The 26,761-nt window shown below is 42.7% G+C and overlaps 2 protein-coding genes across 14 annotated transcripts in view; both read left to right on the top strand.

The window, feature by feature from the left end:
* The window catches only part of LOC129194389 (ATP-binding cassette sub-family C member 4-like), a 65,651-nt gene extending 46,165 nt beyond the window's left edge, over positions 1-19,486 (top strand). For 9 of the 11 annotated variants that reach the window (XM_054799632.1, XM_054799623.1, XM_054799608.1 and 6 more), the window contains 16 exons: positions 508-645; positions 1,630-1,667; positions 1,741-1,853; positions 1,929-2,075; positions 2,171-2,250; positions 2,854-3,004; positions 3,091-3,210; positions 7,369-7,479; positions 7,638-7,738; positions 8,528-8,719; positions 8,777-8,932; positions 12,007-12,096; positions 12,168-12,340; positions 12,410-12,515; positions 13,446-13,580; positions 13,650-19,486. In XM_054799632.1, coding sequence (XP_054655607.1) covers positions 508-645; positions 1,630-1,667; positions 1,741-1,853; positions 1,929-2,075; positions 2,171-2,250; positions 2,854-3,004; positions 3,091-3,210; positions 7,369-7,479; positions 7,638-7,738; positions 8,528-8,719; positions 8,777-8,932; positions 12,007-12,096; positions 12,168-12,340; positions 12,410-12,515; positions 13,446-13,580; positions 13,650-13,667 — 1,869 coding nt within the window. In that variant the 3' untranslated portion in view covers positions 13,668-19,486. Of the gene's footprint in view, positions 1-507; positions 646-1,629; positions 1,668-1,740; positions 1,854-1,928; positions 2,076-2,170; positions 2,251-2,853; positions 3,005-3,090; positions 3,211-7,368; positions 7,480-7,637; positions 7,739-8,527; positions 8,720-8,776; positions 8,933-12,006; positions 12,097-12,167; positions 12,341-12,409; positions 12,516-13,445; positions 13,581-13,649 lie in introns of those variants that run through there. The other 2 variants (XR_008573755.1, XM_054799681.1) reach the window with 2 other exon arrangements.
* Positions 19,487-19,535: 49 nt separating this feature from the next.
* fmnl2b (formin-like 2b) overlaps positions 19,536-26,761 on the top strand; it is a 41,933-nt gene continuing 34,707 nt past the window's right edge. For all 3 annotated transcript variants that reach the window (XM_054798405.1, XM_054798420.1, XM_054798413.1), the window contains exons 1-2: positions 19,536-20,410; positions 20,526-20,609. In XM_054798405.1, the coding sequence (XP_054654380.1) occupies positions 20,294-20,410; positions 20,526-20,609 (201 nt within the window). In that variant the 5' untranslated portion in view covers positions 19,536-20,293. The remainder of the gene's footprint in view (positions 20,411-20,525; positions 20,610-26,761) is intronic.

Below are 26,761 nucleotides of genomic sequence, written 5' to 3'. Positions count from 1 at the left end.
TCTTGTAAAATTCCATCTGCTAATCTTATCCCATAATATTATAACTTTATTCCCATAATATTATATAAGCCTTTCGCCAACTTAATTTTCCATAAATTATAACTTTATTTGTTGTTTCTTGTAATATTTTTTCAAACTTGCCTTTTTTCCTTTAATATTTGAACTTCTATTATTTTTCCTTATAATATAAGGTCTTTTTCCTCAGATTACAACTTATTTCTCTCAATATTTAGACTTTATTTGGCTGATTTTTCCATGTTTGCTTTTGTTTAGTATAATATTTAGTAGTTTATTTGTTAGATGAGATGTTTAGAAGTGCCGCACTTGGGACACCCATGATGTAGGTGAAAGGATTAGAAGCGTGCAACCTTTGACAAGACGTAAGACTAGTGGGAAGAAAGCAACAGGCAGACAATACAAGCAAGGATCCAGCAGAGCAGAGCTTCCAGCCATCTTGTCGACTGTCCTGCTTGTGATGTTGTCATATGTTCTACTGATGTTTTCCAGGCCGAAAGCGTGCACGCCACACCGGAGGAGGCTCGTGCAGAAGGAAACGTCAGCACTGACATTTATGTCAAGTATTTCACGGCCCACTGCCACCCTGTGGCCTTAGTGGCTATCGTGCTGCTCAGCGTTATTGCTGAGGTAAGGCCAGGTGTTTTTATGGCACTGCTAGCATGTCTATGCTGGTAAACCACACCAAAAGGAACGCTTGGTCATGCAGCACAGACTGTGAAACACTTCCAACATAGGCTGACAAGTTATATAAACTATGGTATATACTGTATGTTTATTCCCATAATATTATAACTTTAATACCATTATATTAGGACTTTATTCCCATAATGTTATTACTTTAATCCCATTATATTAGGACTTTATTCCCATAATATTATGACTTTATTCCCATAATATTATCACTTTATTCTTATAATATTATTACTTTATTCCCATTATATTATCACTTTATTCCCATAATATTATCACTTTATTCCCATTATATTATCACTTTATTCCCATTATATTATCACTTTATTCCTATTTTATTATCACTTTATTCCCATTATATTATCACTTCATTCCCATAATGTAACTTTTTCCACAACCTTATTTTCCAAAATTACAGTTTTATTTTATTTGTTTGTTTCTCCTAATATTACGACTATATTTTTTCTTCAATATTTCAAATGACATAATTTTTTAAGTTTTTTTTTTTTAAGTTTTTTAAATTTCTGCTGTTGTTTTTTTTAAATTTCCAGACATTTCTTTTTTCTAGTTAAAATAGGAATGTTTTTGTGTTAATATTTTGAATTTGAAGTTTGAAGTTTTTCCCCAGCCAAACTTTCCAAAAACGCCAACTTTTTTGTTATTCATAATGTTACAACTTTTAAAAAGAAATATTTTGACATTGTTCTTGCAAAATTGCTGCTTCATTTTTCCATTTTTCCTGTTGTTTTTTTTGGTAGTTCTCTTGTTGAATGATATTTTTGGAATGTGCGGTGGGCGTGGGCCACACATGGCCAAGGTGCCGCACTTTGGACTCGCGTGTTTCAGCGTGGGCGTGATTGATTGTGTTGTTGTGATAGATTGTCCTCGTAGGAGCTAATGTTGTGTGGGTCTTGTCCCTAGGTTGCATATATTCTGCAGGACTGGTGGTTGGTGTTCTGGTGAGTCCACACACACACACACACACACACACACACACACAGGTGCTACAGTAATTGTGCGTTGGTGTGTCAGGGCTAGCAAGGAGGTGGTTGCCAACAGCACGGCTGTGAGTGATGAACGAGGCATCAACGGCACCGCCCCCCACGGCAGGGCCCATCTTGCGTTTTACCTGGGTGTTTATTTAGGTGAGTGCAAGGATGCTTGATGTCTGTTACAGTATCTTCACGTCTGCAGCGGTGGTCGCTGGCCGTGTGTTGCAGGGTTGACCGCCGCTGCTGTGCTTCTGGGCTATGCCAGGAGTTTGGTGATCTTTCACGGGCTGGTGAGGTCCACTCAGATGCTGCACAATCGCATGTTCAACGCTGTCCTCCGCACGCCGGTCTCCTTCTTTGACCTCAACCCCATAGGTGAACCTTTGGCTCCGCCTCATCCTCATCATCTTGCAAGGTCACACGTAGCCACGCCTCTCTGACCCGAGGCTGTGCTTGTTCCCGCTTGCTAGGAAGGATCCTCAACCGCTTCTCCAAGGACATCAGCCAGATGGACTCCCTGCTGCCCCTCACCTTTGTGGATTTCTACCAGGTCAGCCTCATTGCCTTCACATGCTACACTATCCAACTACGCTATTATTATTCCTATTATTTAATATATCCTTATTATTATTACTATTATTGACTAATTTCTTATTATTCATGCTATTATTTACTATATTATCATTTTTATTACAATTATTTACTATATTCTTATTATTCGTACTATTATTTACTATATTCTTTTTAGACTTATTTACTATATTCTTATTATTCTTACACTTATTGACTATATTCTTATCATGCTTATTGACTATATTCTGCTTATTATTCTGCTTATGGACTATGTTCCAACTGTGATTATAGTTCATATCGCTATAGCTCATATTCTTACCTGTTGACATTGTCATCAATAAAGTGTGATTTGAAGCTCCTCAAAGATCCTCTATTTGACAGCTGCCTTCCGCTCTTTTCAAGGACCAATTGAAAAAAAAAAAACAAGAGTCAAAGCTCCTCTATTTGACAGGAGTGTTGTGCTGTTTTTAAGGACCTACTGTAACATAGTCAAAGATTAGTTTTGTATTTTGACGTTTATTACGATTAAGTGCTGAGTGTTTTTGTGGGCGGGTCTTATTAAGAGGAGATGTTTTGGTAGCTCTTTTGGCAGAATGTGGGTGTGCTGGCGGTGGCGGCCTCCATCATCCCTCACCTCCTCATCTGCATAGCTCCCCTGCTCTTCATCTTCCTCTACCTGCGTCGTTTCTACCTGTCCACGTCTCGAGATATCAAACGTCTGGAGTCCACGGGTATGTGTGGAGGGAGGAGAGGGAGGATGAATGCGTGACTGATGATGATGGTGACTGATTGGCGCTACGTCCGTCCTGCCTTGTAGCGAGGAGTCCAGTCTTGTCCCATCTTTCGTGCTCCCTCCAGGGCCTGTGGAGCATCCGAGCCTTTGGAGCAGAGGAGAGGTTGACCAAAGCCTTCGACTCCCACCAGGACCGTCACTCAGGTCTTTGTCATTACGCCGTGGTGGCCCTTTGCTACCTGCCTACCTACCTACCTACCTACCTACCTACCTACCTACCTGCCTACCTACCTACCTGCCTACCTACCTACCTACCTACCTGGTTACCTACCTACCTACCTGCCTACCTACCTACCTACCTGCCTACCTACCTACCTACCTACCTACCTGGTTACCTACCTGCCTGGCTACTTACCTGCCTACCTACCTACCTTCCTGGCTACCTACCTGCCTGCCTACCTACCTTCCTTCCCGGCTACCTGCCTACCTACCTACCTTCCTGGCTGCCTACCTACCTACCTTCCTTCCTGGCTACCTGCCTACCCACCTACCTTCCTGGCAACCGACCTACTTATCTACCTACCTGGCTACCTACCTACTTATCTACCTACAGTACCTACCTATTTACCTACAGTACCTACCTACTAATCTACCTACATATCTACCTACTAATGTACCTACTTATATACCTACAGTACCTACCTACTTATGTACCTACAGTACCTCCCTACTAATCTACCTACATATCTACCTACTAATGTACCTACTTATATACCTACAGTATCTACCTACTTATCTACCTACTTATGTACCTCCAGTACCTACCTACTTATCTACCTACCTATGTACCTACAGTACTACCTACTAATCTACCTACATATTTACCTACTAATGTACCTACTTATATACCTACAGTACCTCCCTACTAATCTACCTACATATCTACCTACTAATGTACCTACTTATATACCTACAGTACCTACCTACTTATCTACCTACTTATGTACCTCCAGTACCTACCTACTAATCTACCTACATATTTACCTACTAATGTACCTACTTATATACCTACAGTACCTACCTACTTATGTACCGACAGTACCTCCCTACTAATCTACCTACATATCTACCTACTAATGTACCTACTTATATACCTACAGTACCTACCTACTTATCTACCTACTTATGTACCTCCAGTACCTACCTACTTATCTACCTACCTATGTACCTACAGTACCTACCTACTAATCTACCTACATATTTACCTACTAATGTACCTACTTATATGCCTACAGTACCTACCTACTTATGTACCGACAGTACCTCCCTACTAATCTACCTACATATCTACCTACTAATGTACCTACTTATATACCTACAGTACCTACCTACTTATCTACCTACTTATGTACCTCCAGTACCTACCTACTTATCTACCCACCTATGTACCTACAGTACCTACCTACTAATCTACCTACATATTTACCTACTAATGTACCTACTTATATACCTACAGTACCTACCTACTTATGTACCGACAGTACCTCCCTACTAATCTACCTACATATCTACCTACTAATGTACCTACTTATATACCTACAGTACCTACCTACTTATCTACCTACTTATGTACCTCCAGTACCTACCTACTAATCTACCTACATATTTACCTACTAATGTACCTACTTATATACCTACAGTACCTACCTACTTATGTACCGACAGTACCTCCCTACTAATCTACCTACATATCTACCTACTAATGTACCTACTTATATACCTACAGTACCTACCTACTTATCTACCTACTTATGTACCTCCAGTACCTACCTACTTATCTACCTACCTATGTACCTACAGTACCTACCTACTAATCTACCTACATATTTACCTACTAATGTACCTACTTATATACCTACAGTACCTACCTACTTATGTACCGACAGTACCTACCTACTTACCTACCTACTTACGTACCTACAGTACCTACCTACTTATCTACCTACCTACTGTATGTACCTACAGTACCTACCTACTAATCTACCTACATATCTACCTACCAATGTACCTACTTATATACCTACAGTACCTACCTACTTATGTACCTACAGTACCTACCTACTTATCTACCTACTTATGTACCTCCAGTACCTACCTACTTATCTACCTACCTATGTACCTACAGTACCTACCTACTAATCTACCTACATATCTACCGACTAATGTACCTACTTATATACCTACAGTACCTACCTACTTATGTCCCTACAGTAGCTACCTACTTATCTACCTACTTATATACCTACAGTACCTACCTACTTATATACCTACAGTACCTACCTACTAATCTAAATACAGTATATCACCACAAAAACAACATCAAAAATGCTCATTTTACAAGAATAAAGTCCAAATATTAAGAGGGAAAAAAAAATCACAATTGTACGAGAATAAACATGTGATATGATGAGGAAAAGTAATGTCATTTTATCAGCATAGAGCTGAAATATTCAATAAAAAATATTAAATATGAATGGACCGATGAACCCCGGAGCTAGTTTCCTACTTGTCCCTGCCAAAGGTAAATCCCGTGAGGAGAGCTGACCTCTTGTCCAGGCTGATAGGGAGGTGCCGGAATCCGTCGGCGATCTGCTAATTTCTTTTTCCGAGCAGCCCTCTGGGATAGCTTGAATGTCTCTCCAAACGTGGTGGACCTGACGGAGGTGCAGATGGACGGCTGGAATGGCTATTTCGGACTCCTGAGAGGGGAAAAGTGGAGGCTGATAACCAAAAGCAGCTTTAAATGGTGACATACCTGTAGCTGAGCAGACTTGAGAGTTGTGGGCGTATTCAATCCAGGGGAGATGTGCGGACCACGCGGACGGATGCCGATGACAGACACACCTCCAAGTCCTGATTGGCCATCTCTGTCTGGCCGTTAGATTGGGGATGATATCCAGATGACAGGCTTACTGTTGCTCTCAACTCCCTACAGAACCTCTTCCAAACATGGGAAGAAAACTGTGGCCCCCTGTCTGACACAATGTCCAAAGGAATGCCGTGCAGGCGGAATACGTGTTTGACCAATAAACGAGGAGTCTCTAAAGAAGATGGTAGCTTAGCTAATTCCACAACGTGAGTCATTTTAGAGAACCTGTCTACAATGTTCATAATGATGGTGTTACCGTGGGATGGCGGTAATCCAATGATAAAGTCCAGTGCCACGTGGGACCACGGCCGGGAAGGTATGGGAAGTGGTTGGAGCAGACCGGCCAGAGAGCGATGGGAGGACTTGCTTCTAACGGAAACAAAGCAGCCTGCTACAAACACGTCGGAGGAGACGGTTGTCCACCAAAACCTTTGGTTGACAAGAAACTGGGTACGCAGGACTCCTGGATGAGAGGAAACCTTGGCCGCATGGCTCCACTGCAGTACTTCGGACCTAAGCTGGTCAGAGACAAATAGTCTTCCTTCCGGGCACCCCTCCGGTGGGCCAAGACCAGCTGTGGCCTCCTTCACCTTCTTCTCCACCTCCCACTGGAGCGCCCCCAATACTTTGGCTACAGGTACGATGGTCTTTGGATTCCTCTCTGCCTCCGCCGGGCCGAACACTCTAGACAATGCTTCTGGCTTGGTGCTCCGAGATCCGGGTCTGTAGGTGATGGAAAAATTAAATCGTGTTAGGAACAATGACCAACATGCTTGTCTGGGATTGAGGCTCTGTGCAGTGCAAATGTAGGCCAAGTTCTTGTAGTCGGTGATCACTTCAAAAGGTTGAACAGCACCCTCCAGCCAGTGTCTCCGCTCCCGCAGCGCAAGGACGATGGCCAACAGTTCCCAATTTCCCACATCATATTTCTCCTCTGCAGAGGTGAGGCGACATGAGAACAATGCACATGGGTGGAGTATAAAAATAAAGTGTTGATATTATGGGAATAAAGTTATAATAATAAGGGAATAAAGTGATCATATTAAGGGAACATTTTGGGGGGGTGAGTAAAGAGTGAATAATATGTTTTTCAGCTACATGACAAAGGTGATATGATTGAAGTAGAGTATATTAGCATAGTTGACACAATATGAAAGTGGTTTATTTTTGGTGTGTGGGCGTGGTGGTGGCTGGGAAGGGTGTTGGACATGCGTGGGTTATGTATTTGGGTGTTTGAGTGGGAAGACCAAGTGGTCCCAAGGAGGAGATAGATGATGTTGTGATGCTGTATGGCCTCCTTGGCAGTATGGCTAGCCAAAAGGCTGGATGGAGTGCAGTACTGTACTGCATGTACAGTATGTGCATATATGCAGTGGTTCTAAACCACAAATGCATGCTGTTGTATTGAAGATGTTGTATTCTTGTCACCGTAGAGGCCTGGTTCCTCTTCCTGATGACCTCCCGCTGGTTTGCGCTGCGTCTGGACAGCATTTGCTCCGTCTTTATCGCCGTGGCAACGCTGGGCTGCATCTTCCTGCGAGATGGTGAGGATGTGATTAGCGACTGTGTCAGCAGTGATGATTCATCCATCACGTGTCCATCAACATGACTTCCAAGGGAAAAGTGCACTAGCAGTAGCAGTAGCAGTACTAGTCGTACGAGTTGTAGTGCAAGTAAAAGTTGCTTATGGTGTGTGTGCCAGGCTTGGAGGCGGGCCAGGTGGGCCTGGTGCTGACGTACGCCGTGACGCTTGTGGGCAACTTCCAGTGGACTGTGAGGCAAAGTGCCGAGTTAGAGAATATGGTATGAACTTTTCACTTTAATTTTTTTTCCAACATTGAATGTTGTGTCCCAAATGCCCAACAAGGCTGTGGCTATATTGTTCTATTCTTATTAATCATAGAAATCATGCATACACGCCGCACACCTACATGACATTACCTGACATGCTCAGCTAAAACAACACCGGCAAAATCCAAAGCACAAGCACTTCAATCAGGGCTGTCCACAAGCATTTTACCCACGGCAACCCCCACGTAGAATGCAACTTTCATATTGTGTGAAATCTGTGATGTACAGTGTACTTCATGCATGTATACTGTAGCTAGTTATTCATATCTACTTCACTCTTTACTCTTACTTTCTTCTTAAATGACCTGCAGAAGTTTTCTTCTTGTTATTTAGACTTTACAACATAAGAAAAATAACATATTTTAATATTATGACTTTATTCTCATAGTATTAGAACTTTTTCTCCAACCTCATTTTCCAAAAATGCCAACTTTATTGTGTCTGTTTTTTGGGTCATAGTTGTATGACTTGACAAAAATAGGATGTTTTTTTCGGAATATTTCAACTTTATGCTACTCATTTTCCTCCTAACACCAGGACGTTATTTTTGTCAAATGTCCCCATGAATAAAAGTCCTGATCTTGAAGCTAACGTTAGCCACGGTGAAGGGCGTGTGGAGTATTATTCCTCCAGACAAGATGTTTCATACCCAAGAAGTGCTGCCGTGAATGTGAGTCCATTGTTTAGTGTTACACTGAAATGATTCCCCCCACAACAAACATGGTGTCGTTTGTGCCTCAGATGACATCAGTAGAGAGGGTGGTGGAGTACACTGAGTTAAAGAGCGAAGCCCCCTGGGAAACCCCCAAGCGTCCTCCTCCAGATTGGCCCAGTCGGGGCCAGGTGACCTTGGAGCGGGTGTATTTGTCATACGGCCCCGACGGCCCGCCCATCCTGAAGGATATCAGCGCCACCTTCTGCCCCGAGGAGAAGGTGAGATGTTTGCCATCCGGGGGTGAGGAGGCGCACTCAACGTGTTCTCTGGGTCAGGTGGGCGTGGTGGGTCGCACGGGCGCTGGGAAAAGCTCTCTGGTGGCCGCTCTGTTTCGCCTGGTGGAGCCGCAAGGGAACATCTACATCGATGGCGTGCAGACCTCCGAGCTAGGCCTGCACCAGCTGCGACAGAAGATGTCCATCATACCTCAGGTACGTCTCTAACTTCACGGCTCTAACGTTTTCGAAGTAGACTTTCACAAGAAAACCACAAACACATCAGCAGAACAAAATCCAACTGTTGAAAGAAACAACTTGTGACAAGAATAAGACTGTAATATTCTAATATGAATATACAGTATGTCATATTATCAGGGGAATGACGTCCTTGTAGTAGAATCACGCACAGACTTGAAATATTCAAGAAAAAAGAGTTTTTTTAATTGTAATGTTATGACAAACAAACACAATTTCATTTTTATCGGGAAAATGAGGTTGGGAATGAAGTCATAATATTACGAGAAGATCGAGTTGTCCATCGAGGAAAAGGCTTCTTGAGACGTCATCTGTACTTCTGTGAAGAAGGTGTTGGACGTTTCGCTCCTCATCCGAAGAGCTTTGTCAGCGAACTAATAAGTGCTGGTAGCTTAGGCCTTAAATACAGTAAGAGTGGGCGGAATTGGTGTGCCAACACCCTCCTCCTATTGGTTCCTTACTCTAAGCCTGGGCGGAGTTGTGGTCTAATCCTCTCCTCTCATTAGCACCTCCGATCAAAGGGAAGTGTAGCTGCCTGTAGTTGGGTATGAACGACTCTGATACTGGCTCGTTAGCATCTATTGTTCTGACTCGGCCCTGGCTCCACCTCATTTGCAAGACTAAGAGCTGTGGGTTTTGGTCTCAGTAACCTGCTGAACACAGGGTCCAAATTAAACCTCAAACCACCATTCCGATTCAATGATGGGTTCTGTTGTTTGACAAAAATAGCATCCTTTACTCCTCTTTCAAACCATCTGTTTTCTTTGGCCAAAATCTTTACCTCGCTGTCCTGAAAAGAGTGATTGGTTGCTTTAAGGTGTAAATGTACTGCTGATTGAGGTAGTGCTCTTTCCTCATTCCTTTTTGGTTTGGAGCCTTGTCTTTAGGATGCACTAATTTTTGTCTCAGGGTATTTACTGGTTTGAAATAGGTAGGAATTTTGTGTTGCCATAAGATCCTCTGGAGTTTTTCGGAGACCCCCGCTACATAAGGGACTACCACTCCTCTCCTTTTTGCTTCTGTGGGCTTTTGGGTTTCTTTCCCTACTCTCTTCTTTTGACATTTGTTAAAAGCCCACCGTGGTTGAGAGCACTCTCTGGACATGTGTCTCCTTTTTCCTTCCCTCAGCACTAGTTGGTATTTGTTCCGCTCTATGTTGGAGGGTCCTAATAACCCCTAGTTTATGTTGTAGTGGATGGTTTGATTCAAAAAGCAGGTATTGGTCAGTGTGTGTGGCCTTTCTAAAGACCTCTGGAAGTAGCTGTCTGTCCTTTCCTATAATTACCTTGCAGTCTAAGAAGACAAATTCATGGTTGTGCTATGGGCTCACCAGTCTCACCCATAGTGGCGAATCTGTACATGGAAGAGATGGAGAAACAGGCTCTCACATCCTTCTCAGGGACAAAACCAAGGCACTGGTTTAGATACGTGGATGACACCTTTGTCATAATCAAAAAACAAGAAATTCAGTCTTTCACAGATCACATCAATGCGGTGGACACCAATATCAAATTTACTCGCGAGGACACTAAAGAGAACCAACTAGCCTTCTTAGACTGCAAGGTAATTATAGGAAAGGACAGACAGCTCCTTACAGAGGTCTTTAGAAAGGCCACACACACTGACCAATACCTGCTTTTTGAATCAAACCATCCACTACAACATAAACTAGGGGTTATTAGGACCCTCCAACATAGAGCGGAACAAATACCAACTAGTGCTGAGGGAAAGAAAAAGGAGACACAACATGTCCAGAGAGCGCTCTCAACCTGTGGGTACCCGCGGTGGGCTTTTAACAAATGTCAAAAGAAGAGCGTAGGGAAAGAAACCCAAAAGCCCACAGAAGCAAAAAGGAGAGGAGTGGTAGTCCCTTATGTAGCGGGGGTCTCCGAAAAACTCCAGAGGATCTTATGGCAACACAAAATTCCTACCTATTTCAAACCAGTAAATACCCTGAGACAAAAACGAGTGCATCCTAAAGACAAGGCTCCAAACCAAAAACAGAGCAATGTGGTCTATTCCATCCACTGTAAAGAGGAGGAATGCAAAGAGCACTACATTGGGGAAACTAAGCAAATGCTCCAAAAAAGGCTTTATCAACATCGCAGGGACAATTCTAGTGGTCCTCAATCAGCAGTACATCTACACCTTAAAGCAACCAATCACTCTTTTCAAGACAGCGATGTAAAGATTTTGGCCAAAGAAAACAGATGGTTTGAAAGAGGAGTAAAGGATGCTATTTTTGTCAAACAACAGAACCCATCATTGAATCGGAATGGTGGTTTGAGGTTTAATTTGGACCCTGTGTTCAGCAGGTTACTGAGACCAAAACCCACAGCTCTTAGTCTTGCAAATGAGGTGGAGCCAGGGCCGAGCCAGAACAATAGATGCTAACGAGCCAGTATCAGAGTCGTTCATACCCAACTAAAGGCAGCTACACTTCCCTTTGATCGGAGGTGCTAATGAGAGGAGAGGATTAGACCACAACTCCGCCCAGGCTTAGAGTAAGGAACCAATAGGAGGAGGGTGTTGGCACACCAATTCCGCCCACTCGTACTGTATTTAAGGCCTAGGCTACCAGCACTTGTTAGTTCGCTGACGAAGCTCTTCGGATGAGGAGCAAAACATCCGACACCTTCTTCACAGAAGTACAGATGACGTCTCAAGAAGCCTTTTCATCGTTGGACAACTCCTGAACCTACACAGACGATTACGCCATATAATTCATGAAAAAATTGTCTGTAGAATGCCGATAAAATTGATTATCGACAATAATTTGTGGCACAATTATCGACCAGCAAATTGTTATTGTGACAGGCCTAGGTCCATACTTTCATTTTTGCGTGTGTTGTGGGGAAAATGTTGGGACACCCGTGGGTTAGAGGGAGAGAGAGAGCAAGAGCGAGGAAAAGTATTTAGCATGTAAGTGAGGTAAAGTGTGCGTGCCAGAAGAAAGTAAAGACGTAGTGTAGATGGTCATCTACTGGTCATGTGTTGTTGTTTGTGTGTGTATTTGTACGTGTGTGACCCAGGACCCAGTGCTGTTTAGCGATTCTGTGAGGAAGAACCTGGACCCGTTCCAGCAACATACGGATGCCGATCTGTGGAAAGCTCTGGAGCTGGCAAGTGTCTCCTTGTGCTCTGTGGCCGCCGATCGGCTGCTTGTCCTGACGCCTGCCCCTTCCGCCCGAAGGTCCAGCTGAAGAGCACGGTGGAGGATCTTCCTGCAAAGTTAGACACGGTTCTGGCAGAGTGCGGCTCCAACTTCAGTGTGGGCCAGAGGCAGCTGGTGTGTCTGGCCAGAGCCATCCTGACCAAGAACCGCATCCTGGTCATTGACGAGGCCACGGCCAACGTGGACCCCAGGTGCCACGTCGGGATGGAGCCCCGGGGTGGTGTCGCGTGGCGGAGGGTAATGTAGGATGTTTGTTGCAGGACGGACCAGCTGATCCAACAAACCATCCGGCAGGAGTTCCGACATTGCACCGTGTTCACCATCGCTCACCGACTCAACACCATCATCGACAGCGACCGCATCCTGGTCAGTGCTTCATTTCCTTTCCATCAGACTACCCCAGGGCAGCTGTGGCTACAGTTGTACATTACCACCAGCTCAGCTGTCCTGCTTTCCATCCTTATCCCTGGTAGGCTGCACAGACCAAGAAGCCAAAGAAAAAGCAAAACATATGCATTGCTGAGCAAATTCCCAACGTCTCACAACTTGAAAGGGCACATTATCCCCAAAAAGAATATAATACTTCCATCCCAAACCATCATTTGTCCCATTTTCATGCCGCTTTTGCAACGTTCTGCCTTTGGAATTTGTGTTTTGCTTACAGACCAGGTGGGGGTCCATACCCTTTCCCCAGTGACGACCCCCCATACTGTATGCTAAGGATGCCACTTTCATATTGAGTGAAACATGCTAAGAAGCGATATACGTACTATATTTCATGCATGTCAGCTGAAATCATTTCTACGTCACTCTTTGCTCTTTTTGTTGACCTTGTTGCTTGTTTTTTTTCTTTCATTTCCAAATATTTCTGCTTTCGTACTTCTTAAATCATCTTCATAACTTTTCTTCTTGTAATATTATGACTTTATTCCCGTAATATTATACCTTTTTCCACAACCTAATTTTCCAAAAATTACCATTTTATTTGTTGTTTTGTTTGTCATAATATTATGGGTTTTTTATCATCATTTTTCTTTAATATTTCTGATCTATACGCTACTAAAATGACTTTTTTTTCCCTTATATTACAAATGTATTCTCGTGAAAATGCATTTGATTTCACATTAGAATACAACTTTTTTCTGGTAATATTTGGACTTGACACCTGACACCTGTCTTTTCCACAAATGACACCTGTCTTTTCCATTTCTGCCGTTGACGTTGGTTTTATTGGTTTCTCCTAATATTAAGAGTAAAAAAAAAAGAATGATTTTAGTGTGTGTGTGATGCTTGCAGGTGCTGGACGAGGGTCGGATCCAAGAGTTGGGTCATCCTTTGGAGCTCCTCCAGAAGAAGGACGGTGCCCTGCACAGGCTGGTTCAGCAGTTGGGTCCCACGGAGGCCGAGGCCTTGCTGGAGGCAGCCAAACAGGTGAGGTGCGGTGTGGTCTCTGGCGCTCATCCACGTCTAAATGCGCATCTACATGTGGACCACGCGCAGGCCGCCAAGACCACCTGATGGACACGCCTGCCTGACGGAAGGAACGATCCTTGGAATCTGCCAAAGAGCGGCGCTAACTTAGTCACCTTTGGTGACAGCTCGTCTTCACACTCAGGACTTTTGGAGGTCAGTGTTATTTCTGACTTTCTTCTAAGCATACCACAAACCTTTGTACTCCACGTGGCTGAAGATTCAAGATTGAAGAGTTTTATTGTCATATGCATAGTAAAACATCAGTTATACTATGCAATGAAATTCTTATTCTGTTCATTCTCCCAAGAAAAGAAAGAAAACACAAGAAAGAATAAGAACATAAGAAACATAAATACCAATAAATTAAGCAACAACAACAGAAGAGACATTAATACAAATAAATAATACAAACAAATAAATAAATAAATAAAGTGCTATGAGTGTGTGCGTGTGTTGCGTGCGGCGTGTGTGAGTGCTTTGTTGAGAAGCCTGATGGCCTGTGGGTAAAAGCTGTTTGCCAGCCTTGTGGTCCTGGACTTCAAACTCCTGTAGCGTCTGCCTGATGGTAGGAGTGTGAATAATGAGTGTTGTGGATGTGTGCTGTCCTTGATGAGGTTGTGTGTTCTTCGTAGGACTCTAGTTTTATAAATGTCTTGCGTGAGGGGAGGGCTGCCCCAACAATGTTCTGTGAGGTCTTGATCACCCGCTGGAGTGCCTTCCTATCACGTGTTGTACAGTTACCGTACCAAACAGTAATGGAGGCTGAAAGGATCATCATCATAACTACTAGCTCTCATGGTTCACAAGTGGCAGCTCCATTCCATTACTCTGACCACTAGATGGCAGTAATGTTATTCTAATGTTGGCTGACACACACAAGCGCCACTGTGTACTATACTGGGTAATGGTGACTATAGGGGTGTTATTTCATGTCTAGAGGGCTCTAATGATGGTAAAAATCATATTTAGAAGGTGGTAAACAGGTTTATAATGCCTAATATGTTCTATTTTCTCTTATTATGTCTACTATATTGGGTAATAGGAGTGCAAAAGTGACTCTAGGGGTGTCATTTCGTGTTTAGAGGGCTCTAATAATGATAAAACATAATATTTGGAAGTTGGTAAACAGGTTTATTATGCCTAATATGTTTCTATTTTCTCTTATTATGTCTACTATATTGGGTAATAGGACTGCAAAAGTGACTCTAGGGGTGTCATTTCGTGTTTAGAGGGCTCTAATAATGATCAAAATAATATTTAGAAGGTGGTAAACAGGTTTATTATGCCTAATATGTCTTATTTTGTCTTATTATGTCTACTATATTGGGTAATAGGAGTGTGAAGGTGACTATAGGGGTGTGATGTCACGTCTAGAGGGCTCTAATGGTGTTTAAAAGTGTATTTGGAAGGTGTATTTGGAATATATCAAATATTCCATTTGTACAGTAAATAAGGACTCCGACGTGGCAGGGATTTACTTATCACGATCGGGTGTGGAAGCAATGAAGTGCCATAAAGGAGGCATCACTGTATGTGACCTGTGGTTGGCTGCTTGTTTGCATGTGACACATTCTCCCACGCTACTGCCTAAGAACCTGACAAGGGGGTCCACATTTCAAGTTGAGGTGCACTGAGTCAAACCTTGTGCCAAATCCTAAAAAACACGTCATAACTATACAACGTCAAGTTGGTAGAGCAGGGGTGTCCCATATACTGCCCACGGTTGTGGCACTTTCTCAAAATATCATTTAACAAGAAAACTAAAAGATCAACAACAACACAAATGGAAAAATCAGCAGTCATTTTCCAAAAATAAAGTCCAAATATGTTGCAACATAATGAGAATAAAAGGTGATAATTTCTCAAGATAAAAGTAATATCATGAGGGGAAAATGGCATTTTGTGAGCATAAAGTTGAAACATAATAGAAAAAAGACCTTATTTAAAAAAATGAATTCATAAAATGATGAGAATGAGATCATATTTGGAAAGTTAGGTTGGGGAAAAGCTTGTACTGGTACAGGAATAAATGTTATAATATTATGGAAGTAAAGTGATAATATTATGGGAATAAAGTCACAATATGATGGGAATAAAGTGTAAATATTATGGGAAAAAAGTCATAATATTATGGGAGTAAAGTCATAATATTATGTGAATAAAGTCATAATATTATGGGAGTAAAGTCATAATATTATGGGAATAAAGTCATAATATTATGGGAATAAAGTCATAATATTATGTGAATAAAGTCATAATATTATGGGAGTAAAGTCATAATATTATGGGAGTAAAGTCATAATATTATGGGAATAAAGTGATAATATTATGGGAATAAAGTCATAATATTATGGGAATTAAGTGTAAATATTATGGGAATAAAGTGATAATATTATGGGAATAAAGTGTAAATATTATGGGAATAAAATCATAATATTATGGGAATAAAGTCATAATATTATGTGAATAAAGTCATAATATTATGGGAGTAAAGTCATAATATTATGGGAGTAAAGTGATAATATTATGGGAATAAAGTGATAATATTATGGGAATAAAGTCATAATATTATGGGAATTAAGTGTAAATATTATGGGAATAAAGTGATAATATTATGGGAATAAAGTGTAAATATTATGGGAATAAAATCATAATATTATGGGAGTAAAGTCATAATATTATGGGAATAAAGTCATAATATTATGGGAATAAAGTGTAAATATTATGGGAGTAAAGTCATAATATTATGGGAGTAAAGTGATAATATTATGAGAATAAAGTGATAATATTATGGGAATAAAGTGATAATATTATGGGAATAAAGTGTAAATATTATGGGAATAAAATCATAATATTATGGGAGTAAAGTCATAATATTATGGGAATAAAGTCATAATATTATGGGAATAAAGTGTAAATATTATGGGAGTAAAGTCATAATATTATGGGAGTAAAGTGATAATATTATGAGAATAAAGTGATAATATTATGGGAGTAAAATGATAATATTATGGGAGTAAAGTGATAATATTATGGGAATAAAGTCATAATATTATGGGAGTAAAGTCATAATATTATGGGAGTAAAGTGATAATATTATGTGAATAAAGTCATAATATTATGGGAGTAAAGTCATAATATTATGGGAGTAAAGTGATAATATTATGGGAATAAAGTGATAATATTATGGGAATAAAGTCATAATATTATGGGAATTAAGTGTAAATATTATGGGAATAAAGTCATAATATTATGGGAATAAAGTGTAAATATTATGGGAATAAAATCATAATATTATGGGAGTAAAGTCATAATATTATGGGAATAAAGTCATAATATTATGGGAATAAAGTGTAAATATTATGGGAGTAAAGTCATAATATTATGGGAGTAAAGTGATAATATTATGAGAATAAAGTGATAATATTATGGGAGTAAAATGATAATATTATGGGAATAAAGTCATAATATTATGGGAGTAAAGTGATAATATTATGGGAGTAAAGTGATAATATTATGGGAATAAAGTCATAATATTATGGGAGTAAAGTGATAATATTATGGGAGTAAAGTGATAATATTATGGGAATAAAGTCATAATATTATGGGAATAAAGTGATAATATTATGGGAATAAAGTCATAATATTATGGGAATAAAGTGATAATATTATGGGAGTAAAGTGATAATATTATGGGAGTAAAGTGATAATATTATGGGAATAAAGTCATAATATTATGGGAATAAAGTGATAATATTATGGGAGTAAAGTCATAATATTATGGGAATACTGTAAAGCCACAATCATAATCATTACAAGAAGTAAGTTAAAATATTGGGAAAATTCTATTGAAAAAAAACAATAACAGCAGACATTTTACGAGAATGAAGTCCAAATATTAAGAGAAAAAAGTTGCATTCCAACGAGGAAAATTTTTTTTATGAGAATAAATTTGTAATATTGTGATGAAAAATGTGTCATTTCAGTAGTAGAGTTGACATATTAAGGAAAAAAGATGTTAATACTACAGAAATCAGTAGTTTTTCTTGAATAAATGCTATTAAATGACTCATGATATTACACATTTGTTAAATTGCTTAATTGCGTACAAATGACTTCATTAACTAATTTTATTCTTGTAAAAAAAATTGTTTTAATTATAGGGTTTTTTTGTCAGAGTACAACTTTTTTCCCTTTAATATTTGGACTTCATTGTTGCAAAATGAGCCATTTCTGCTGTTTTTTTCCAAATATTTCAACTTTCTTTTGATTACGAGTTTATCCTCCAAAAATTGTAACTTTTTTCACTTACCGGTAATACTGTACTTTTAATTTTTTTCTCTTCTTTTTTTAATTTTCCAAACATTTCAAGCCTCTTTTTGTGAATGATCTTGTAATGCGAGGCCTTCATTCCCATAATATTTTGACTTTATTGTCGTAATATTATAACTCTTGCACAACCTAATTTTCCAAAAATGACTTTGTGTTTTGTTTGAATGCTACTAAAACGGCATTATTTTTCCTCATATTATTCTCGTAAACTGATGACTCTGTCTTATTAGATGACAACTTTTTTCTTCATATTTGGACTAGATTCTTGTAAAATGATGTTTATGTTTTTGCTGTTGTTGTTGTGATTGTTCATTTTTTAGTTTTCTTGTTTTTAGAAGGCAAATGGCCCCCCACTAGTGACTATCCATAGCATAGAGGGCGGTGGTGAATATGTGTGCAGGTTAGTATTTTGGGATATATACAGAGACAAAAACTTTGTCATCTACGTCATCTACTGTAGCCGAAAAACCACATGATTCACATCAACTTCACTCTTTACTCTTTTTTCTTTCACCAATGTTTTTTTTTTTTTTTCATAGCCATGAATAGTTTTATAGTCCAGTGCCTTTGCTTAAAGCTACACATGTACACTGGAGTGGCATCTTATTGTTTGATTTTAAGTCCACTGTCGTTTGTGTTAAGAAATAAAGTCATAAAAACTCCCTAAATACGTCTGGAAATTGCATACATACATTACATTTATAAATAATACATTACAGCATAATCATAATACCTCACCCTAATATTAATAATCATACAAATAGAAAATAAATCATACATTTGATAATAATAATAGAGTGAAAATTCACATATAATACAGTATTGTATACAGTCATTGAAAGAGGGACGTTTACTGAGTGTCTTATTAGCATTTCTTAGCATTAGCATTTATTGTAGCACTTAATAGTATATTGTGCTAGCTTTTTTTCTATGAGTTCATTGAAGAAGTATAGTAATGAGAGTTGAATTGTAATATGTGACACCCTATTAAAGCATTACAATTGTTACGTGGATTTAAAATGAGGTCTCATGGCCCAGAAATAAGCTTTTGGAAATGAGCTAGCTTACATGCTGACGCGCTGCCATTTTGGGAACACACCATGGCTTCTATGGGTTAATGCTAAAAGCTAGCTAGTTTCTCTTGCTTGTTTTCTATTAATCATCCATCCATCCATCCATTTTATATACCGCTTCTCCTCTTTAGGGTCGCGGGGGCATGCTGGAGCCTATCCCAGCTGACTTCGGGCGACAGGCGGGGTACACATATAGTAGGAAGAGTTAAATTGTAATATTTGATGCCATGTTAAGGTATTACAATTGTTATATGGATTTAAAATGAGCTCTTAAGAGTAAAAAAAAATAATCTTTTGGAAATGAGCTACAGTAGCTTACCTGCTGACATGCTGCCATTTTGGGGACACACCATGGCTTGTTATGGGTTAATGCTAAAAGCTAGCTAGTTTCTGTAGCTTCTTATTAGTCAATTGACAAAATATAATAAGAAGAAGTGAATTGAAATATTTGTCACCCTATTAAAGGGGGGGGGGGGGGGGGGGGGGGGCATTTCCTGGGGGAGTTACATGACCACCACTCCTAAATGTCACTTGACTTTGGCCATGTCACTCCCCCCACCACCCTTACGAGATAAATAATAGTACAATGAAACAGACTAAGATTTGGGATTGAGTTGAAATGAAGCACAAAGCTGCATTTCAACACATTTCAAGTGTTTCTATGGATTCACGTCGGCAGTCAGTATTGACTTTTGTTTACATGTATTTCTTTCACCTAGCTTTTATTGATCAATTGATACTGTGGTAGTGACGATCCTTTCTGCTGGCTTGCCTTTGAAATCAAGTGGATGAGCCTGCAGGGGGCGGAGCCTGTGTCAGTAGAGGCGTCATTGTGTGAGGATGCAGAGGAGAGAGGGAGGAGGAGGAGGAGGAAGGCTGGAGCGAGCTAACAAAGACCGGGAGGCCAGGAAGGAGAGACAAAGAGGAGGTGGCGACAACTCTTTCTTCATGTGGGGGAGGAGAGGGGGAGTATTAAGCGGCTGATCTGCAACACGCGCACCATATAGACACACCAAACACACACGCCGATCAGCAGCATCATCATCATCATCACCGGCGGCGGCCAGCCAGAGACAAAGAGACCAGGCGGTGGGGGTGGGGGGGAGAGGAGAGGAGGGCCGGACGGGAGGAGGGACAGACGCACGGCCTTCATCACCTCCAGTGGTGTTCGTGATGGCCCGCCACATGTTCCTGCTGCTGTGTGTGTGCTGAGTGTGTGTGTTGGCCATACCAGTGTGTGTGTGTGTGTGTGTGTGTGTGTGTCTGATGGGGAACACGGAGAGCATGGAGAGCCAGCTGGCCGTGATCCGGTCCAGAGCCGCACCGGTCCGACTCCCGATGCCTGACGCCGCCGAGCTGGAGGAGAGGTTTTCGATCGCCCTGGTAACCGCACACACACACACACAAACACAATAACATCGCTGGCACCACTACAGACAGCACCCACCCGATACTGGAAGACATTTTGATTTGATGCAAGTTTGGTTTGGAATTGCAGAATTCCATGAACCTTCCTCCGGATAAGGTGCGTCTGCTGCGTTCCTACGACAACGACAAGAAGTGGGAGCTGATCTGTGATCAGGTAGGACGTTCCAAACAACCTTTAAGCCCTACGGCCCCCGGCCCAGGGGGTGGCGTGCTCGCATATGCGTTGCCATGGCAACTGTGTATCAATGTACACGTGCTAAACATCCGCCCGACCGCCAGATCCTCAGCTAAAAGCCCGAGCCGGCTAACACAAGGCAATTCAAGGCACGTGCAGACATCACTTCTTCAAACGAAACAAACACAGCAGCCTTGGAAAACTAACACTTAGCCCAGGGATGTCCAAAGTGCAGCCCTCAGCGGGTTTTTAATTAAAAATATATAAAAATATAACTATATAAAAATATAGTTGAACAAGAAAATGACAGCAAACAACAACAGCAACAAAAATAGAAAACACAGCTGTCATTTTAGTCCAAATAATCCCAGTCTAACAATAATAATGTCATAATATTAGGAGGAAAAATAACATCATTTTTGTAGCATGAAAATGAAATATTAAAGACAACAAGACATTTTAGAAGTCATAATATCATGAAAAAAAAATAAAATAAAATGAAAGTGTAATTTTTGAAAAATTAAGTTGGGGGAAAAGTTATATTATGATGGGAATAAAGCCAAAATATTACTAAAATACATTTTCAAGAAGAACGTTGAAATAGGTGGAAAATTTAAAAAAACAAAGAAAAAGATGAAATTGAAAAAAACCTGCTGTATTTTTACAAAAATAAATTCAAAATATTAAGAGGAAAACGTTGTACTTTAACGAGAAAAATGTTTTCGTGAGAATAAACTTGTAATATAAGAAAAAAATATTTTTATTGAAGTTGTAATATCATGAGAAACAAACAAAAGAAAATAAAGTTGTCATTTTTGGAAAATTAAGTTGAGAAAAAAGTCATAATATTGCAGGAAAAAAGTCATATTATAATGGGAATAAAGTCATAATATTATGGGAATAAAGTTGTAATATTATGGGAATAAAGTCATAATATTATGGGAATAAAGTTGTAATATTATGGGAATAAAGTCATAATATTATGGTAATAAAGTCATAATATTATGTGAATAAAGCCATAATAATACAAGAAGACAATTTACAAGAAGAAAGTTGAAATAGGTGGAAAATCAATTAAAAACCAGCAGTAATTTTCCAAGTATAAGATTCAAGAGTTTTATTGTCACATGCATAGTAAAACTGGTGGTTCTGCTATGCAATGAAATTCTTGTTCCGTTCATTCTCCCAAAAAAAGAAAGAAAACAGAAGAAACTGAATAAGAACATAAGAAACATAAATACCAATAAATTAAGCAACAACAACAACATAAGAGACATTAATACAAATAAATAAATAAATAAAGTGCTATGAGTGTGTGCGTGTGTTGCGTGTGGCGTGTGTGAGTGCTTCGTTGAGAAGCCTGATGGCCTGTGGGTAAAAGCTGTTTGCCAGCCTTGTGGTCCTGGACTTCAAACTCCTGTAGCGTCTGCCTGACGGTAGGAGTGTGAATAATGAGTGTTGTGGATGTGTGCTGTCCTTGATGAGGTTGTGTGTTCTTCGTAGGACTCTAGTTTTATAAATGTCTTGCAATGAGGGGAGGACTGTCACAGTCATTGTGCCATTGCATGGTACACCTGTCTTCTTTTGTTTGTCTTCCTCCCAGATCCCATGGCCATGGCTGGAGGCGGAGCTGCTGAACGCATCTGAGTGTGATTGCCCACGCTCTCTACTTAAACTGACTGCGGACATCTGGGAAACGGCGGATTATTGCCAGATACTCCAGGACACACCTGCGTTTCAACTAGATTCTTGTTCCTATTCTATGTTCTCTAGCGTTCAGCAGCACCAGCCTTCAGCCGGCACTTAGTTTCAGTTTTTTCCTGGTTTACCTGTTTGTTGGAACCAGCGCCTTCTGTTCTCTTGCTTTACTACGGAATAAATTATGTAAAGACTCTTACCTGCCTCGTGCCTCTGCGTTCGGGATCCAAACCGTCCTCACACCGCACTGTGACAGAATAATCCGGCCAAAGAATGGAACCCGGCAACGCGGATCCCGTCAAGAGGACACTGCGCCTTCAAGCGGTACACCTCTCCAAACAGGCCCTAGCAACTAGTTTGCAGTATTTGGCTGAACGACAAGACACTCGCATGGCCTCGCTGGAGTCACAACTCAACGCCGTGCTGTCCGCACTCCAGGTCCACCCGGCGCTAACTCCTCCGCAAGCCGCTGACGTCCCTCCGGATCCCGCACTTCGTCCCGCCCCAGAGGCCGGCTCGACGGTCATGTGCCCCCAGCTCTCCAAGCCGGAGCGATTCTCCGAGGACTCGTGGAACGTACGCACCTTCCTCACCCAGTGCAAGTTGCACTTTGAGCTTCAAGCCGCCACCTTCCGCTCGGAGCGCACTCGAGTTGCCTTCGCCGTGTCTCATCTCACCAGCAAGGCGGGGGCCTGGGCCACCGCCGAATGGAGCCGGCGTTCCTCCATCTGCTCCTCCTTTGCTGCTTTTGCGAGGGCTCTGGAGCAAATATTCCAGCGTAACCCTCCGGGCCGAGAAGCTTCCCGTACTCTCTTAAGGCTGCGTCAAGGTATCAAAGCGTATCAGATTACGTGATTGACTTCCGTGCGTTCGCGGCAGAGAGCGGTTGGAGCCCCTCCTCTCTCCTGGACTTGTTTTCAGAAGGATTATCGGGGCGTATACGGGACTACATGATCCCTCTGGAGATGCCGAGTGATCTCGACGACCTGATCGCTCTTGCGGTACGCTTCGAGAAACGCTTGGACCATCGGGATCAGGACTGCCAGAATCCTTGAGCAACACCGACATTCGACCGGAGTTCTTTCCACGACCACTTCCTCTCCAGTAGACCGACCTCCACCACGGGGAATCCGCTGATGCAGGCACCGGAGGAGCCCATGCAGCTTGGCGGTAACCGCCTCACCTCGGCGGAGAGACAGTGTCGTATCAGACTCCACCTCTGCATCTACTGTGGACAGGCGGACCTCGTCATGGCCGAATGTCCCGCCCGTCCTGGTCGCCAACGCACTCAAGCGTCCTCACCTCATCTTCCTGGTTCGTCGCTGGGAGCCCGGACCACGCCTCCTGCCCCTACAGCCATTTCGGCCGCCCGCCTGCAGCTGCCAGGTACGCTTTCCTGGTCCGATATCAGTGTCGATATCACGGCGTTTATCGGCTCTGACGAATGCTTCATTGACGGAGCATTCGTGACTAATTTAGCTATTCCGGTTGTCCAATTACCTACCGCTAAAGTTGTTCGTTCATTGGATGGGCGTCACCTGGCTCATGTCACTCACCAAACTCAGCCTCTTTCACTCCGCCTATTGCGTAATCACCTCGAGAATATTCCATTTTTTATCATACCTTCGCACTCTGCTCCCATGGTCCTCGAGCTTACTTGGCTTGGAAAACACAACCCTCACATTGACTGGACTAACCTATCCGTTATCAATTGGAGCGTTTTCTGCCACACGCACTGCTGCAAGGGGGCGACGGGTCCTCTCTCGGCTGTCTCCCGCGCAGTCGCCCCGGAGAATATTGACCTTACCACGGTTCCATCAGTTTACCATGATCTCCGGGAGGTGTTTAACAAAGATAAGGCCACGTCACTCCCCCCCCCACCGCCCTTACGATTGCTGTATTGACCTCCACCGGGGGCAGTCCTCCCTTCCTCTCGCCTTTACAATGTATCTATTCCTGAGAGAAAGGCGCTCGAGGAATACATTTCCTCCTCGCTCGCGTCCGGGCTTATTCGCCCCTCCTCCTCACCATTAGCTGCAGGTTTTTTTTTTTTGTGGAAAAGAACGATAAGTCACTCTGCCCTTGCATAGATTACCATGCTCTCAACAACATCACCATTAAGACTAAATACCCACTTCCACTATTAGATTCAGCTTTCAACTCCCTTCATTCGGCCAATTTTTTCACTAAACTAGACCTCCGCAAGGCTTATCACCTCGTCCGTATCCGTGAGGGGGACGAGTGGAAAACCGCATTTAACACACCACTTGGACACTTTGAATATCTTGTCATGTCGTTTGGTCTCACTAACGCTCCAGCTGTCTTCCAGGGTCTCATTAACAATGTTCTTCGCGATATGCTTGGTCGTTTTGTTTTTCTCTATCTAGACGATATTTTAATTTTTTCTGCCACACTTCATGAACACATTCAACAGGTCCGGTTAGTCCTACAGAGGCTCCTTGATTATACTGTAGGCTTTTTGTTAAAGCAGAAAAATGCACCTTTCACTCATCTTCAGTTTCCTTTCTGGGGTTCATAGTGGAGAAGGGGCAACTCAGAGCCGATCCTGCGAAGATCCAGGCAGTGGTCGATTGGCCCCCTCCTATATCACGGAAGCACCTTCAAAGGTTTCTGGGCTTCGCCAATTTCTACCGCCGCTTTATTTGGAACTGCAGAACCTTTGACCAGGCTTACATCTACTAAGGTTCCTTTTATTTGGGCCCCAGACGCTAACTCCGCTTTTGTTTGTTTGAAATCATCTTTTACTTCTGCACCTGTTCTGGTTCACCCTGGCCCTCTCTCTCTCAATTTTTCGTCGAGGTGGACGCTTCTGATACCGGGGTGGGGGCCGTCCTCTCTCAGCGCTCCAACACCGATCACGAGCTGCATCCCTGCGCCTTCTTCTCTCGTCGTCTGACCCCGGCACAACGCAATTACGACATTGGCAACAGGGAGTTACTGGCCGTGGTTTTGGCCCTGCAGGAGTGGAGGCACTACCTGGAGGGCTCGGACATTCCTTTCGTCGTGCACACCGACTATAAGAACTTGGCCTATCTCCGATCAGTACAGAGGCTCAACCCCAGACAAGCTCGTTGGGCTCTCTTTTTAGCCAGGTTCAATTTCACCCTTACATTACGCCCTGGATCTCAAAACACCAAGCCTGACGCACTCTCCAGGATGCATTCCCCACCCTATGACACGCCGCAGCAGGAGACAATCCTACCCCAGTCCCGCATCCTCGGGGGCCTTCAGTGGGACGTGGAGAAGCGCGGGATGGATGCTATCAAGGACTCCTCCCCCCGAGGGACTGCCCGGCCGGTCACCTATTTGTGGTCCCAGAGCTTCGCCCCCAGGTTCTACGTTGGGCGCATGAGTCCAAGCTTGCTTTCCACCCAGGAGCTTCTCGCACCATCTTTCTCCTGTCACAGTGGTTCTGGTGGCCGTCGCTGCGCCGAGACGCCAAGGAGTTTGTGGCGGCGTGTACTACTTGCACTCGTAACAAGCTTTCCCATCAGGCTCCAGCTGGGCTCCTGTTTCCTCTACCCATCCCTCCTCGACCTTGGTCCCATGTGGCGTTGGATTTTGTGACCGGCCTCCCCCCGTCCAACGGCAATACGGTCATCCTCACCATCGTTGACCGTTTTTCCAAGATGGCCCATTTTGTCGCCCTCCCCAAGCTCCCTTCGGCACTGGAGACGGCCTAGCTCCTGGTCCACAATGTTTTCCGGCTCCCTCAACGTGGTGTCGGACAGGGGTCCACAGTTTTCATCGGCGGTGTGGAAGGCATTCTGCAAGGCCTTGAGGGCATCTGTGAGCTTGTCTTCTGGCTACCACCCGTAGACTAATGGCCAGTCCGAGCGAGCAAACCAGGACTTGGAAGCAGCTATTCCCCACGTGTGCCACCAGCAGCCTTCCTCATGGTCTTTCAACTTGCCATGGATAGAGTACACCCGCAACACTCTGGTCAGCTCAGCCACGGGTCTCTTGCCCTTTCACGGGGCTTACGGATACCAGCCCCCAGCCTTCCCTTCCCTGGAAGCGGACTCTGCAGTCCCATCTGTTTCCGCCCACCTGCGCCGCACTCGCCTGGCTTGGCGCAACACTCGGACAGCCCTGGCTCACATCGCAGAACGAAACCAGCGTCTGGCCAATCGTCACCGCTCAGTAGCCCCAGGGTACAAGCCTGGACAGAAGGTGTGGTTGTCCATTCAGGATCTACCCCTCCACACCGATTCTAGAAAGCTTCGGCCCCGATACATCGGGCCCTACCTGGTGGAATGGGTCCTCAGACCCTCCTCAGTCGTGCTCAACCTCCCGGGTGTATCCCTCCGGATACACCCGACGTTCCATGCGTCCCTGCTCAAGCTGGTCAGTGTCAGTGACCTAAGCCCTTCTGAGGTGCCTCCTCCCCCTCCCAGGCTAATCGACGGACA

This window comes from Dunckerocampus dactyliophorus, chromosome 1, assembly GCF_027744805.1.
Source record: "Dunckerocampus dactyliophorus isolate RoL2022-P2 chromosome 1, RoL_Ddac_1.1, whole genome shotgun sequence".
In the NCBI taxonomy this organism is placed as follows: Eukaryota; Metazoa; Chordata; class Actinopteri; order Syngnathiformes; family Syngnathidae; genus Dunckerocampus; species Dunckerocampus dactyliophorus.
Note: the sequence above shows the minus strand (reverse complement) of the source record. Positions and strands in the feature narration are given on the sequence as shown.